General features: G+C 37.4%; 1 protein-coding gene across 6 annotated transcripts in view; it reads right to left on the minus strand.

The window, feature by feature from the left end:
• The window catches only part of UBE3C (ubiquitin protein ligase E3C), a 181,985-nt gene that overhangs the window by 141,689 nt on the left and 22,849 nt on the right, over nt 1-17,447 (minus strand). For all 6 annotated transcript variants that reach the window (XR_012644076.1, XM_074985064.1, XM_074985065.1 and 3 more), the window contains exons 5-10: nt 14,016-14,131; nt 8,488-8,645; nt 4,536-4,689; nt 3,825-4,042; nt 3,362-3,516; nt 1,418-1,605 (exon numbers count right to left, since the gene is read on the minus strand). Coding sequence is in view for 5 of the 6 variants with exons in the window: in XM_074985064.1 (XP_074841165.1) it covers nt 1,418-1,605; nt 3,362-3,516; nt 3,825-4,042; nt 4,536-4,689; nt 8,488-8,645; nt 14,016-14,131 (989 nt within the window). In the remaining variant the exon portion in view is untranslated. The remainder of the gene's footprint in view (nt 1-1,417; nt 1,606-3,361; nt 3,517-3,824; nt 4,043-4,535; nt 4,690-8,487; nt 8,646-14,015; nt 14,132-17,447) is intronic.

The raw sequence follows: 17,447 nt of genomic DNA on the forward strand, positions 1-17,447 counted from the left end.
ATATTCATTTCAATAGGCTCAGCATCAGAATCTGATTTTCAACTTCTGTCAAGTTTTTATAACAGATAAAAAAATTGGTCTTTCACAGCTAGGTCTTTAGCTACCCGTATTTCTTTTAAATACACTGGGCATTCTAACAACCTGAAGGAAAAAAATTATGTTTCTAATACTTATTTTGTAGAGGACAAATTCATCTTTTCAATAACTATTCCAAAATAATTAGACTGTGGAACATCTGTTTTGTACTAATTTAACACATATTTGCATATTTTAAGTTGCTGAATCACCTTACATAACCTGTGGAATATACACTAATACGTAACACCTAACACATTACCACTAATAATTACGCACTTCTAACTTTGGCTCCTCAGAGAAAACAGATGCCTCAGTCATATAATTAAGGCTACATAAGACTTCTTTATTCACTAAGCACCTTTCCTACAGTTTACCAGCAAACCTCAAGCCGGAGCAGTGATGCATTTAAATCCAGTAATTACCAGCCAAGGCAATGGACTCGCAGCAGCAATAAAACAAGCATACTAATTCAGCTGCTGCTATGATCTTCAGATTTCACATCCTGTTCTAGTGCAATCCGACTACAAAGAACTAATTACCCTAATCGAGCAATCCCAGTATCACTGACATCTTACTTCCTTTAACAGCTATAAACATCAGTGGGCTAAGACAGAACCTAATTAGTTAGGTACCTCATTGTTTACAATTCAGTTTGAACTGATTATGTTTACTACAGACCAAAATATGTAGTTTTTCCATTTCACCACACTATACTTTTCAACCTTACTCCAGAGTAGTTCATTATTTATTACTGGTGTCATTTAAAATTAACTAATTTGATAAAACCACATCAGCATCTCATTCTGAATACAAGCAGCGAAGTACCACCACAGCGACCTGTATTTTCAATCTTTTTAAAGGGACACTATAAATATTAATAGGTCCAAGTTTTCACCTAACCTTAGCTTAGAATTTCAAACCACACACCCCTCCAACACACAAATACATGCATGCATGCGCGCGCGCGCGCGCACGCATACACACACACGACTGATCACAAATATTCCATCAACTTCAAACACCTGCAATGCAGATGAAATACTAACTACATTGGGCAATGCATTAACAATAAATCAGAGGTGCACACTGATGTATCCAGTAGCCCATTCCAGAATGAGCTGGATGCACACACAAGTACTGTACTGTATTGCATTATAAAAGAAATTCTACCTCAAGCGTACAGAAAGCCAATTTTTATAAATTTAAATATAATGAGCACAACATTAAGAATTCAACGTCTGAGTAGAGGAACAACGTTACAAGCATACACGAGACTACAAACAGAGCCGAACTAGTTTTAGGCATACTGAAGTTACAAATTCATATTATTGGTACTTACCTGACTTTTGGCACCATCATTCGGTGTTGCACCATTAGTGTGTGACAGATTGATGCCATCAGTGTGAAGACTTCTTCACTAGCTGAATCTCTCCAGACCATATTGAGTAGAGTGTTTGTCTGCTGTTTTGTATCCAGTTTCTTCAGACACTCTTCAGTTATATAATATACTGATATTCTCCCATCACCCTGCAAATATACCAAAAAACAATCTCTTCTGAAGACATTTTAAAAAAAAGACACCACACACTGGAGTCTACAATTTCCTTCAAACAAAGCTTCAAACTTTTACTATAATAAAAGACTATTCCACAGGTTACTAGGAAGACCACCTTTGACTTCAATGGGCTCTGGAGCAAACCTAAGGGTATCTAAGGGTCAGGCTGCAGCAGGTTGGGGCCATGGAGCGAGCTGTGGGGGGTCAGGCGGCAGCAGGTTGGGTCTCCGGGGCCAGCAGGGTTTCAGGCTGAAGCAGGTTGGGGCCACAGAGAAGGGGCAAGGCTCATATTAGAGACAGGGAGTTCACTCGTCTAGTGAACAAAAGTAGTTATGTGTCCCTCGTTTTAGCGAGTACTCATAAGGAAAGTACTTGGTTAATGAGGAATGAGTGTAGTAGGAGGAAAAACATTACAAAAAACTGAGAATGACTAGGTTAACAGAGTTGTGAACCAAAAAGGTAAATGAAAGTAAGAGAAATGGTGAATGGGTAATACAGTAAATAGGAATGTGACCTTGTCCTCACATCTCTGCTGCACAAGGACTCAGGCCTGCAAAAGAGGCGCACACAGATAGCCTCTGTGGCACAAAGGTGGAATGTCTCTCTATTGTACATGATGCACAAATGCTATTACAAGCCTCTCCAACCTGAAATTACTGTAAGTCTCACAGTGCCATGTATAGCCACAAAACAAGGGGAAGGATTTTTCCCTAATACTGTAGTAGACTGTATCGGCTTGTCTCAAAGTGATGTCAACACAAAAGTTTATGCATGTATTCTCCACATACAAGAATTAATTTTCAAGTTATAACTTTGTAATTGTTTATTTTAAATGGTCTGAATAATAGATGGCCATAATTATTGTGAAATTATGTAAACCTAGTAAAGCCTCAAAAACTAATTTGTCTTCACACAAGCTCAACTTATTTCCACAGAAAATAATGAATTAAAACTAGGGGAAAAATCAGCTGGGGGGAAGGAGAGTGTACATTTAAAATTTTTATTCCACACCAACAGCGCATACATAGAACAGTTAAAGACCCTAGGAATCTGGTGTTCATTCAAATCAATGGGCTGTGTCTACACTAGCCCCCTCCTTTCAGAGGGGGCATATTAATGAGGCAGTTTGGAAGATGCTAATGAGGCACTAACATGAATTTGCAGCACCTTATTAGCATAATGGTGGCAATGTGCGATTCAAAAGTGATGCTTTCAGAATGTGTCACCCGCGTAGACAGGGGCCTTTCGAAAGCCGCTTCTTCCTATTTGGTCCTTTGTAATCATGCACAGCCGCTATTGTCCTAATGAAGTGCTGCGTATTCATGTCAGTGCCTCACTAGCATCTTCTGAACTGCGTCATTAACATGCCCCCTCCAAAAGGAGGGGGCTAGCATAGACAGCGTGGGAGTTTGGCATCGAGGTGCTTCTCAAAATCCTTTAGGTACCTAGCTGCATGTTCAGCACATACATTTCTTCAAAATCTGGTCCCAACTGATCACACAGTTCTTAAAAAGGACTTTGAAATAACAAATCTATTCTCAATGTTTTTGTGCACTTCATATTAAGCAATAAAAATTTTAAAAATGCAGTAAAACTTGCATTACTAGATTCTAATGACCAAGGTAAGCACCCTCTGTGGTAACCACTGCTAAATATTTCACTGTATCATCAGTAAATGAAATGAGGGAATAGAATATTTATTTCATTCAGAGGAACTCTAATGCTTACAGGTATGGTCATCATCTTACTGATTTCTTCATCCTCATCTTCAGAATCACTGGCTGCATCTTGACAGTTTGCACCAGTAGCAGACACAGGTAACTGAGTAAGAAATGTCTGAAGTACCCTTAAGTACACAAGCAGCCCTTCCTCTGAAAGGGATCCTACAGCAAATAAAAGAGAAATAAAGTAGTAAGTAGATCACGCTATAAGATGGCTGAATATAACAGTGTTCAGCTTACTGATAACATGTTAAAAACTTTACAATTAACCTATGCCCTATATTGCAAAGATGAACCTTGGCATGGGCTACAAGAAAATATCTTCGTATTTTAAATTCTCCATCACTTTTTCTTTTCCAGACCCTGAAATCTATTATGGTGATATGTAAGAGGCCAGTTTAAACTGCATTACGCAGTATCTAAAAATTAATTTTAACTGAAATTTAAGTTAAAGTGTACATTTTTCTTACCCAAATATGTTTCACCAACTGTTAAAACAAAGTAAAACAGCCATGGAGCTTTATCACTTTTTCTTAAACGTCTGCTTTCTGTTAATAGTGCATTCAGGAAGAGTTCATAAGGGAAAAGTGTTTGGACATCTGCAAGTGCTGGAATGATGAAATGGAATATCTGATCTGTAAAAGGTGCTGCCAGAAACTCCTCCGTGAAGGCAGCAAAAATCTGTTGCCTGAAAGGGAAGAAAAAGTTCCTTCACAGAAATGTGAATGACTTTTCACCAGCACATCCATGAAGTGACTGATCATTAGCTTGCGAGTCTGAACATATCAATTTATCCATCTAGAAAACTATGTATAGCTACATTCCCTAATTCTGTGTCACTATATTAAGTTTGTCAGATTACTCAAAAATTAATTTAATCATTTCTTCTCAAAATTATTGTACTTGTATTTTTCCTTAAAGCCTAATGCACCCACATAAAATTATTCTGAAAGTATTTCAAGTTTCAGAACAACTATATTTATCTGAACAATGCCGTAAAGAATTTCAGAAAACCCACTTCAGTACAGTATTGTATTATTACATAATACAACTTGTATTTCCTGTAATACTGTGCACTGAACAGTATGCACAAAACCTTAACTAAAAAGTACATATACCCCTTTGTGTTTAACATAATGAAATAATATACAAATATTGAAAGGTTTTTTTTTTGTTTTTACCTTGCACCTTCTGGACAGGATATATACGTAAAGTGCAACGGTTTCAGAACATTCTCTAGCAATATTTTTGCAATAGGAACTCGAGACACATCAGAATATTCAATGCTTGATGGAAGTTTGTTATTAATTAACAAATAAAGCGACCGGTAGTATCCTGAAACAAATGAAAAATATATTCAACCATTTTTTTCATAAGTTGTTAAAAAAAATCAGTGCAATTTACAATCAATTTATAATTAGGAACTAGTTACAATTCATAGCATAAAGTCTGATTTTAAACAATTAGTAGATAAACTGGAAAAATGCAGCAAAAAGGCATATTCACAAAAGAAACTGAACAGATAACGAACAGGTTTTTTTGGAAATGTATTTTATCTGTAAAATGCAGAGACAAACGTACACAGAATTAGCATGACCCACCGAATTGTCTCTTTAAAGTAGCTGTCACCTAGACACAGTATATTAAACCTTGTATTTCTCCAAACACATCCACCTGTCACACTTCTGACTGGTGGGTGGGGGGCAGGGACTGCTGCTTTTGGATACCATCAGTGACTCCCACCAGATCCATAGCCTTCCAGGGTATCATATAGCAGCCTACATGCTTGTGGTGCTATTGGAGGAATATCACAATTCTACAAACATTTGTGACCATCAGTCTGGATTGAAAATTGTTCTTAAATTTTGGCTCTCTTACCAAAACAACATGATGTTCTATTGACTGTGCCACAAAGATGTGGGTGGGAGGTAACGTGAACAGTAACCTGTCCTTTAAGGAGGGCTGGTAGCTGAAGGAATCCAAACTCAAGTGCACACCAACAGAAGACTATGAATGAACAAATACTTGAAGTACTACACCTTGCCTTGTCCATACTAACATGAATCCTCGGTCACCTTAAAGGCTAACAAATTTATTTGGGGTAAGCTCTCATGGGCTGCAATCTCCTCACTATTTTTGCTGAAACAAACTACTGTGGTTACCTCTCTGAAACGTGTCTATACTAGGATTTTAACATATTAGCTAATACATGCTAATATGAATTAAAAATACATCTTTCCTAGTGTGTGTGTACACTAGGAACTAATTTCAAAGTTAATTTTGAAGTTAGGCACTACTTCAAAGTACCCTGCAAAGAGTCTACACACATTTTCCCTTACTTTGACATTAACTTCGAAGAAAGGGAACCAACTTTGAAGTCCCTACTCCATTCCCAGGAAAGAAGTAGTACCCTACTTCGAAGTGGGGTGCGCATAGACGCTCAACTTCAAAAAGTCTGTTACTTCGAAGTCATACTTCAAAGTAAACCAACTTCAATACACAAATAACTTCATAGACATGGCCCTAATGAAGACAAGGCCTGAAAAGCTTAACTCACCCTTACTTCAGAGTAACACTACCAAAACAAATTAAACTGCACTTAATTCCAAAACCAGTGTTTAAACCACTACACACATGCATTTTAATACACATGCACGTTCAAAGACAACCACTGTGTCTGTCACAGGTCTTTCCAGAAGCTCTGATGAATTAGGAATAAGTATTTAAAAAGGTAACTGGGATTAAATATTTAAAAATTATTTCCTCCTTTGAACTTCATTTTTAAATATAAATATATAGTTTATCATTTGCCAAACCCTGCAAACTCTATTTTTCCCCTTTTTATCACTCAGGTCCTTTCCATTAAACAGATCTCGTGTCTCCTGAATGAAATCCACTTGCTTTAACTCACTCAAATTATTATTAACCACCTGTATTACAGTATTGCCTAGAGCAGGGTGAGCAAAGTGGGGGCCAGGCCCCCTGGAGGAGAGGAGGCAGTGAAATTTCATAAGGGTGGCACAGCACAATTGACTGCTGGGTCACAGGCATATCCATCTCATTAAAAATGTAGCAATCTGTTACTGCTTTTATGTGCACATCCATATTTATATACCAATTAATAAAGTTTTTACATTCTACATACCATTGTCTTACACATGCCTGAAAAGGGGCTTGGGGTTTTTATTTTTTCTTTTCCCCCCCTCATATGAACATAACCAGAATTTCCATTGCTTTAGATTACATTAGACAGTTTGCAGGGAGAGGAGGGCTACTAATTACAGGGACAAAAAGTGGGGCCCAAAGTAAAATGTTTGCTCATCCCTAGCCTAGAAGTTTCAGTGAAAAGTCAGAAGCCCCTTTTGCTAGGTACTGAACAACAAATCAAACCACTGTTAAGCTCTTTGTGGCCAGGGCTAAAAGAGAAGCTGTAACTAATGGCAAAAACAACAAAAGGAAAGTATCATTGGAGCAGGAGCTAATATAGTAGAGATCACCAGCACAGGCTAGATGGACTGCATACAAAATACAGTTCATAAAGATATAATCAGAAATCACAAGAAGTTATTATAAAATAACTCAAGCATCATGATTAAAAAGATAGCACGAGTGTAACCATCATGTAATCTCGCTATTTTTGCTTTTTATACCATGATTAGACAGACAGATGAATTTATAAAACTTAGATTTTAAAGTCATCCAGACAAATTCTCATACAACAATTTTAAAAAATGGATGTTATGCAGAACTGACAAGCTAATATCACAATCTCAAGGTGACAGCTTCCAAAATATTTTAAACAAGAGCTAAACAAATGTGCAAACTATGGTATCCTTAACAGCATACTGTGAAAATCTGTAAAATCTTTTAGGCAAGCCAATTAATGTGCTGCAATCTTACTCATACTATATTATGCTACAGTAAAAAGGAAGTTATGACAGTAGCAGTTCCATCTAAATCAACAGTTCCAGTGTAAGAGTGGGATTTAGTTTACAGATCTAGTCCAAGAAGTGACTGTAAAAATGACATCCTGGAGTTCTGAGATTTTTTTTTTTTTTCCTATCAGTGGGTGTTGAGTCATATTATCCGTTAAGAGAAAAGGTCTTCCTTACTCTTAGACCCAAACCAAGCAAACTCAACCCAGGAACAGAAAGTCAAAGTGGGTTATTTCCTTCTTGTACATCTCAAGTAATAAAAGTTCCACAAGTCAAATTAAACCCTCAGTAACAGCTATGCAATCCATTTGCTTTCAACAGGTTTGCACAGGTGTAACTGATTGGAGCTCAGCAAATAACTCTATTGATCATGAAACAAAAGACTAGAATCTAGCTCACTATCTCTTTGCTGTACTGGTGCTAACAGGATTAAAAATTAACAAACTTTAATGATGACAATTTATCAGATAAAGGGAGATCATCTGTTGCACAAGAAGGTTAACATTTTTACACAGCCATTTTTCAGAGCAAGAACTGCTGTTTGGGTTTGGGGCAGGTGAAAGGTTTTTTGCTCAAAAGTAAAAAAAAAAAAAAAAAAACAGTTAAAGGAATGGTGCATATTCACTATGTCAGTGTTTCTCACCAGTGGTACAAGTACCCTTAGGGGTCCTTGAGAGAAGTCTGGGGGGTACATCAAGACAACCAAAATTTGGAGAAAACCCATTTTTTTTAAAGTTTTACAGTGCTTTATTATTTTTTTACTTTTTACACTCAAAATTTTTGTCACCTGGCCAGCCATGATTAAGTTGTTTAAATAAATGCGTTGCAATGGTAGAAAAACAATTATGTGTCTGAAAACTGTAGGTATTGGGGGTATTTCATTTTTTTAAAAAGGGGTACTTAATTTTTAAAGGGGTAATAAAAAAAGGTTGAGAAACATTGCACTCTGTAATACAAGTAAAACAAGGTGCACTAACAAGCAAGTAAAACAATACAATTTAGCAACATGATTTCCAAAGAAATCAAGTACTAAGCAATAACTTTCTGTTCATTAAAACTATGGGTCAGTGCCTGATCTACTTAATATCCATAATGTCTATTGTCAAAGTATAATGTGACTAAGTAACATGGTCTTCAGTAGTTACACATTTGTTCAAAGTCTGTGGTTTCTACAACTTCTAATATTCCTGCTACTGACCTTTTTGAACCATGTAGTGCAAAATTTGTTCAATTAGTGATGCCACATAGCTGGCATCTTGTAAAACAGGTAAATACGTATTCTCAGATGAAAATACCTCAAGCATTCTCATAGGAAGTGAAACATTCAGACTGTCATCGTTGCAGTTTTGCAATAATCTGTAAATAAAATAAAATTCACAATTATTTAACATGAGAGGATTTTCCCATTTAAGATTTCTGCACACTTCTAAAAAAATTTAGCTACAATGATTTCCACATCCTCTTAAAAATAATTTTATTTATAAAGGATTCTAAATGTTTTCAGTAGTTCAGCTATCTTTACAAGACAAGAGCTCCAACAACCCTGAAGTATATGAACTGCTAAACTAGCTCAAACTCATGAGCCACCTCGTATAATACCCTGTTTCTGGCAGAAGCCAGCAACATAAGCTTCAGCAGAAGGCACAAGAAACCCGCAATAAGCAGATATGTGATAAACTTGTCCCACACAAACATGTCATTCAAATTCCCAATACAGATTAGTTTAAACCTTGAAGCATAAGGATGTTTCTTCTAAAGCCTTATAATATTAACTAAAACAAATCTGGATATTTTGTTCTCCAGACAAATATCTAAACTGTCTTTGCAAAATTCTTGGTCTTGATGACTTGCTAAGTTTATCTACTGAGTGCTACAGGCCACTAGTCAATCATGAGATTCCTCAACCATCCAGATTATCTATATACTAACTGGTATGATGTGAACACAGAAAATGAAATCAGGTCTGCGGGGATTAAAACGTGTGGGATTCTGGAGAAGCAGATGTGTGACATAAGCTCTGTCCTCAACCACAGAACATTATTCTACTGTCTATCTTCCTTTGCTAAACTACTCATGAAATAATTACAACTACAGAAATGGTGAAAAATAAGTATATGACACCCTGGGTGCACAGAGGCAATGAAAATTAGAAGAGGAAAGATTAAAACAAAGTCCCAAAAGGAAGAAAATAGAAAGTATTTTAAAAACCTGGTTGGATCAACTTTTGAGTTCTACCATGGGCAAAATGGAATTTCTCTGCACAGAATAACGATGAAATCCACATAGCCTAGTTTATATATTTTGTTTTATGTTATACAACACCTACATTATAGTGGAAAAAAATTTAAAGTGTCACTGCCAATTTGAAATCTAGCCATTTAAAAAAAAAAGCATTAAAAGTAATATCCCCGCCCTGGCGATCCCTTGACAATTTTATAATTCTACATTTTCCTATTCCTCTTTTGCCACGTAAAAACCCAATTCAAAAAAAGAGGCTATAACGATGAATCAATGACAATGAGAATACACAAAAAGTTGACAAATGCACAAAGTAATCTAAAAAAGAGAAACTTTTAATTTAATTTAAAAACAACTAACTTAATCACTTTAATTTACAGTAATTTTAGGTGCCATTTGCAAACATACTAGTTAAAAATGTCCAGAAAAAAAAAAAAAGGATGATTTTTAGGTTGACTGTGTTACTTTGAATAAAGAGCAAAACATGTCAAAACAACCTAATCACTCTCTTTGACAGGGTAACAAGCCTCGTGAATACAGGGAAAGCAGATGATGTGACTTTAGTAGAGCTTTTGATCCTGTTTTGCATGACCTGCTCTGAAACAAATTAGGGAAATGCAACCTAGACGGAGTGAGTGCATGACTAGTTGGAAAACCACTCCAACAGTAGTTATATCAAGGATTCACAGTCAAACCAGTGGGGCATAACAAGCGAGTTCCTGTAGGGATCAGTTCTGTCCAAAATCCATCAATAATACAGATAATGGCATAGATTGTAAACTTCATAAATGTACTGACAATACCGAACAGGGAGGGACTAGAAGGGCTTTGGAGAATATGATTATTATTCTGCACCAACTGGAGAATGGGCTGAAGAAAATCAGACTGAATTCAATAAGGACAAATGCAAAGTACTCCATTTAGAAAACAGCAATCAGTCGCTGAGACGCAAAATGGGAAATGACTGTCTAGGAAGGAGTACCACAGAAAGGGACATGGGGAGATCATAGCGGATCACAAACCAAATAAGAGTCAAGAGCGTAACACTACTGCAGAAAAGCAAACAACTCTCTGGGCTTTATTAGCAGGAGTACTATGTCCAGTTCTGGGCACCACATTTCAGGAAAGATGTGGACAAAACTAGATGAAGTCCAGAGGGCAGCAATTAAAAATAATTAAATGCCCAGAAAATATGACTTAAGAGAGAAGATTGAAAAACTAGGCTTATTTCTTCTGGAGAAAAGTAAGTGGCAGGGGGAGGCGGACCATAAATTCTTCAAGTATGTAAAAAGTTATAAAGAAGACAGTAATAAATTGTTGTCCTGTCCTTAGCAATGGGCCTAACTTTCAGCAAGAAAGATTTTGTTTACAGTTAGGAATTTTTTTTCCTAATGTCTAACAGTAGTTGGGCACTGAAATAAATTATCTAGGGATGCTGAAGAATCTCAGTCACTGAAGATTTTAATGAACATGTTCGATAAACAGCTCTCAGGTAATGATCTAGACCAGTAGCTCCAAAGCAGGGGTCCACCAACCCCCAGAGGGTGTTGCAAGGGGTCCATGAAAAAAATCAAAGATAAATAAAATGATAATAGAAAATAAATTGCAAAGTTACCACGTATTATTTTTACATTAAGTATCTTCCAATAATGTTATTAATTGCTGCCTGAAAATCTACGTTGTGGTTTCCTTTTCCATTTAATGAAGTGTACACAATGGCTAGAAGTGACTTTGATGGCAGTCCGTGAACAGTTTGGGGGTGAGGGGCAATGAGGAGATGGTGGATCCACAATAGTGAAAATCTTGGGAAGCAATGATCTAGATAATACTTAGTCCTGCCTTGAGTGCAGAGGACTGGGCTAGATGATCTCTCAAGGGGCTCTTAGTCCTACAATTCTATGAAACACAGCAGAAAAATGTAAGCAGATTACATGAGCTTTTATTTTTCCTTTATCTTTCCACATCAATTCACAGCATAGCTCTTGTTTTTTTAAACTAACTTTCCTACTAAATCAATATTAGGAACTGATACATCACTATTTACACTGAGCAATTTTCTCACATAGAAATAAACAGTTTTCAATGAGCCTATTGCTTTCTAATCTACAGTGCATTGTATACTTTTACATTATCAAGGCATACATTAAAAAGCATGAGAAAAATACACAACTACTGAGTCCATGAGAACTGAAACATCTGCTATGTAAATATATACACTTGTATCAAAAATCTTTTTTGGTTCCGTTGCACTTACCACCTATGCAAAAAGACATTAAACCAAAATGGATATAAGCACATATTGCAGCAGCATTTCAGCTGCCTTTAATAAAAATATTTTATACAGTAAAATATACACAGTGCATTCTGATACAGTAAATCAATTTCTACAGTAAAATTCTCCAAATTATAAAAATGTGAATTGAAATCCTATTATACCGAAACTACTTCTAGTGCAGTGAGATCACGGAAAAAAAGATCTTATGTACAATTAAACTATGTACTAGGCACTCTCTAGAAATGCCACTACATTTGCAGAACTCAGATCACTGGACAAACAAGTCAACATGCATACTTCCACCGCTGACTCTGCAATCCAAGGAAACACTACCTGCTTCACAAGACCTGTTATGTGAATGTTAAAAACAAAAAAATCCTTTTTGGATCCACAGAGGAAAGTGGGTTAATTCTACCAGATCCACGTTAGCTACTTATTTCTGTCCAGTCGACCTTTGCTTCCTGTGGCCCTATGAAGGTACACTCAGCATCACTATCTGCAGTTATCACACTGATGAAGTCACTGACCTGCATGCACGTTGTGTCCCAAAGTCAAAACAAAAATGGGAGTACAGAGTATTTTAAACAACCATATTAGCCATAAACAGCAATTAAAAAAAGGGGTTCGTAAATTCACGGTCCATTTCGATCAATTCATCACCTCAGTATTTTAAAAGCCATAAATTTAATTATTCCAGCTTTTTAAATCTGAAATTTCAGGCACATTGTAAGTTTAGGGGTCCCAACCCAAAAAGGAACTGTTGGTGGGTGGCAAGGTTATTTGGAGGGAGGGGTTTGCAGTACACTAAGCAAATGTACCCTGAAAGCTGTGTGCTTATGCAGCCACTCAGGAGAAATTCAAATGCCGCCCAGGTGATTAGCAGGGCACCCACAGCTAGGTTTTGTGTTTCTATTCATGATGCACATTCAGCACATGCCTCAGTACACATAAATAAAATTATTCCACACACAGATGGAAGAGATTAGCGTGAACATGGCGAACTATTTCTGCACTGCTACTGCTGGTGGTGATAGCACTGCCTTTAGAGCAGGGCAGCTGGCCAGTGGTGGCTCCTGGCCAGTAGTGCAGCTCTGAAAGCAAAGCCACCAGCAGCAACACAGAATGACTGTATGGCATGGCATTGTTACCTTTACTTCTGCACTGTTCCCTCCAGAGCTGGGATTTCAGACAGCAGACACCCTTCTCTAGCCACCTGCACTGATGCTGTCAGAGCTGGACGTAGGGTGGCATAGTATGGCTTCACCACCCTTATTTGTGCACTACTTCAAGCAGGACATTGTCTTCAGAGCTGAGCACCCAGCCAACAGTCACCTCTCTCCACCCACCCAGCTCTGAAGGCAGTGCAGAACTAAGGGTGGTAATACAGTAGACCCCCAAATTACATGATGGTTGTGTTCCTGGGTAACCTCATGTAACTCAAATTTTGTGCAAGTTGGAAGGAGCCGGAAGCCAGGCAGTAGCCTGGCTCCAAGCTCCCCTGTGTTTGCAGGAGCCAGGAAACTGACCAGCACATCGCTGGTCAGTTTCCCTGCTCCTCCAAGTATCAGGGAGCTGGCACCTGGCAGCCCAGAACCTGGTGCCAGCTCCCCACCACTCTAAGTTGTGCTAACCAGACATATGTGCAAGTTGAGTGAGTGTATCTCAGGGTTCTACTGTACTGAGACCCCTGTGTTACTCCTTTTCAGATCAGCATCCCCAATTTGAGAAATGTTGGTATCTCCTGTGCAAGCTATATTAAACAGGGTAAAAGCACATAAAAGACCAGATGCATTTTCCATAACTGTGAATTTTGTATGGTCCTAAGAATTAGGCATTTCATGATCAGGTAGGTATACTAGTATGATTCATACAACTCTTCCCAAAAAGTCATTACTCTACTTGGACAATTAGTGCTAATAGTCCAAACTGAGGAAAATACTTTAGCACACACTTAAATCTATCAGTAGTGAGAACAGCCCACAGAACATGTTTAGTTTTGAAGTCAAGAGAAAATGACCACAGGCATAACTACTATTCTGTGTAGGGAAGATTTGCTTTTACTGGGGCCTGTATGCCTAACTCAAATAAAAAAATTAAAGTAATGAAAACCCCTTTCTACTAGACACACAAACATTTAATTCTTGTATTTTATTTTCTGATATCAACACATATTTTCTGAATACTATTTATATATTAGTTGGGAGAAGACTTACCTGCAACATAGGCCCAACAATCTTTTTATTTGGAATAAGCAAGTAAGTCTGTCAGGACCATCCAGCTGCTTAACGAACTGAGAACTTTGTTTAATTAAGTTCTGACACATCCATATCTGGAAAAAGCAAAATGCACACATTTGATCAAAAGCCCTGTAAAAATGAATGCTGTTCATTATGGGCTGACTGAAGTAGAACCTTACTCTATCAAAAGTCCCATTTAAAGTGACTACATGGAGAAAGGTAAAACTCAACATTAGTGAGGGTATATGTTTAGTATTGTGAATTAGCTAATAAGAATACAACAAACATCAATCAATAAAACATTTCTCAGAGCTGGGTTCAGTTAAGCCACTGACACACTAAACCCATGCTTCGGGTTCCAGTTACTGGAGTCAGGTGATTATTTCAGTATATCAAAAGCTAAACTTTTCAGTCTACTCCCCTTCTCTAAAATGGAGCTCCTCAGCACATCTGCCCTCAGAATCAGCACTATACTGTGGGTTACACCAATTACTTAAGACACCCCTCTGCAAGAATTCCTTCTCAAACTTAGGAAGCTTCTGGTTCCAGGTTACCACACTCAGGGGCACAAAGTTTTATGAAGCAGTTAACACACAAAGGCTTCGTCTACACTACCACCCTCCTTCCAAGGAAGGATGGTAATTAGGGTGTTGGGAGTTTACTAATGAAGTGCTGCGCTGCATACACAGCATTTCATTAAGCAAATCCCTCCCCCTCCCCACCCAGCAACTTCAAAGTTTTAAATTCCCTCAAGGAGCAAAGGGACTTCGTAGTTGCCCCAGCACTTCGAAGTAGCAGCAGGTGAGCCGCAGCTAGATGTGAGCTGGTACTTCGAAGTTTTAAACTTCAAAGTTGCCACGGGGGGGAATTTGCTTAATAAACTCCCAACACACTAATTACCATCCTTCCTCTGAAGGAGGGTGGTAGTGTAGACAAGCCCAAAATTTAACATGTTTTTACTAAGATCTGTGACAGCAGCAATCATCATCCATCCATCCAAGCAAATATATCTCAATTGTTTGTATAGGTACTTTCCCAACACCACACCAGTTGCCACTCCTGTTGCTCTGAAGTCAGGTGGAGAAGAGGTCACCATGATGCTCTGAGAGGGCAGGATATTGCCCTGCAATCACCACAAAATCAGAATTCTATCTTTGTGTGCTTTGATGAAATGACACTGCTCCAGAATTCAGAATTAAATAAATGTGGGGAGTGAAATTCCAAAGACAGACTGAGATTTGGCATGTTCTTTAATTCAGGACAATGTTAGGTTTCCTATTGCAGGGTGCCTGGTTTGTGCCAGGTTGCTCTAATTTGATCCTGTATCTACAACAAGGTAAACAACATTTGAAAACTTCTCCTATGAACCTCTTTTGTGACTATGCCAATCTCTAATTGGTGAGAGGGGATCTTGTTCCACACCCCTACGTGGACTATGCAGGCTTAAAGCACTTCACTGCTGTATTATCATAGGTGTAGCATTTTAAAGGCTTAGGGGTTTTATTCAAATATTTTATAGAAGATTTTAAAGTATGTATAAAATTTGTTAACATTTTTCCATAACTTCCCAAATTCAAAACATTCTGTGAAACACTGTAGTATTTTAAAAAAGAACTGACTACAAGAATACCTATCAAGGGCAAACACTATGCTTACCAGTTTGAAATTCTCTTCTTGTTTTTCTTCTTTGGCTTGGATTTACTGATAAAGTTTTATGACTCTTTTAATGTTTTAGGCATTTTCTTTGATGTCTTTATTAATTACTCATTTCCTCTCAAGTTAATGTAATTAGGTTATTCTTTCAATGGGAAATATCTCCAAGACTTGATTACACTGCATTAGTACCTTCACAGGGAGAAACTACTGGGTAATAAAGGGCTCTTTGCTCAATTAAAGAAAGGCCTAACAAGAACCAGTGGCTGAAAGCCGGGGCTAGACAAAGCCAAATGAGAAATAAGGCACAAAATTTTAACAGTGAGAGCAACTGGCCAATAGAACATACTACCAAAGGAAGAGGTGGGTTCTTCAAATACACTTAAGCTAAATGCAAATAACTGGGCTCAACACAGTGAAATTTAAAGACCCGTGATATACAGGAGGCTAGACTACCTGATCTAATGGTCCCTCTGGCCTTAAACCTCTCTGAATCTATGGAACACATTGATGCCATCTAAAAAGTCAGGGTTAATTAGCAGTTCCTTAAAACAGACTATATCTAATTAATAGTAGTCATGGTAAATGACATTAACATTTCAGATTCTACAGCAGAACAGAATGAAAGGGCACTGAGTTTGTTGCAGTATGAAAGTATAAATTATATCATAGCTGATTAAGTGATTTGTTTGGATGATTAAAGGATACCTTGAACCTATCAATAGCCTCTGTGAGACGATCTGAATACCAGTCTGAGTGATATGGTCTGGGAAATACCACTCACTAATATCACAAATAATCCAAGCAGCAAGTTTTTAAAATAAGTATTATCTGATCTGGGCAAAATGTTCATGTAATAAATGTAGAGAGAAACATAAGACAATGGTGGTAAAGCATGCATTTTAGGATTGTAGAGATGTTAATTTTCAGGTTCAGTTTTAAGAATGTCAGCTTTTAGGCACACATATACTAGTGAACACTAGGACTCCTTAATTAAGAAATGACAGGGTTAAAGAAATTGCTGAAGAAATGGGACAGCTGCCAACTGGATGTAGGGTTAACCACTATCATGGTATGCGATCAGGTTAGAAACTGGGAAACCAGCAACCACTGACAATACGGGAAGGGCTTTCTCTCTTAGCTAAGAGCATAAGTCAGCATATGTAGGGAGATATAAGGTACAAGGAAAACATTACAATGCAGAAACTGGTAGAAGGTCTCACTATTGAATACACTGACTATCAGATGATTTGTGTAAATGTGTAAAATTATACAGTCAGTTTAATTTTCTCCCCAAACTGCATGACTATTATAACTCTTTTCCTACTGATTTTCTTCTTTGATAAAGGCTGGGGATTTTTCAAACCCTGTGTTTCAATGGATCACATGCAAACAATATCCTTTTGCGTACTTTTTTTATATGCACTTGCATCATCAATGTCAGCAGAATTTGCTCTGGGAACAGCAAGATTGACTCCATGATAGCAGGAGAAACTTAATTTTCAATGTTGAATAAAAATAAGATCCTTATAAGTCCTTTAAAATTCTCAGAGCTAGGCTAACAGTCTAAACAGCAATGTCATGTTAGTCTATTTTTAACAACATGCCATACACACCACTATAAAAATTAACTAGTTTAATTTAATTTAATACAATATATTATCATATACTTATACAGGCTCACTAAATTCACAAAGCACTTTACAAAACACACTGTGGGCTTGTCTACACTACCTCCCTACTTCGAAGGGAGGA

Source organism: Carettochelys insculpta, chromosome 2 (assembly GCF_033958435.1).
Source record: "Carettochelys insculpta isolate YL-2023 chromosome 2, ASM3395843v1, whole genome shotgun sequence".
Taxonomy (NCBI): Eukaryota; Metazoa; Chordata; order Testudines; family Carettochelyidae; genus Carettochelys; species Carettochelys insculpta.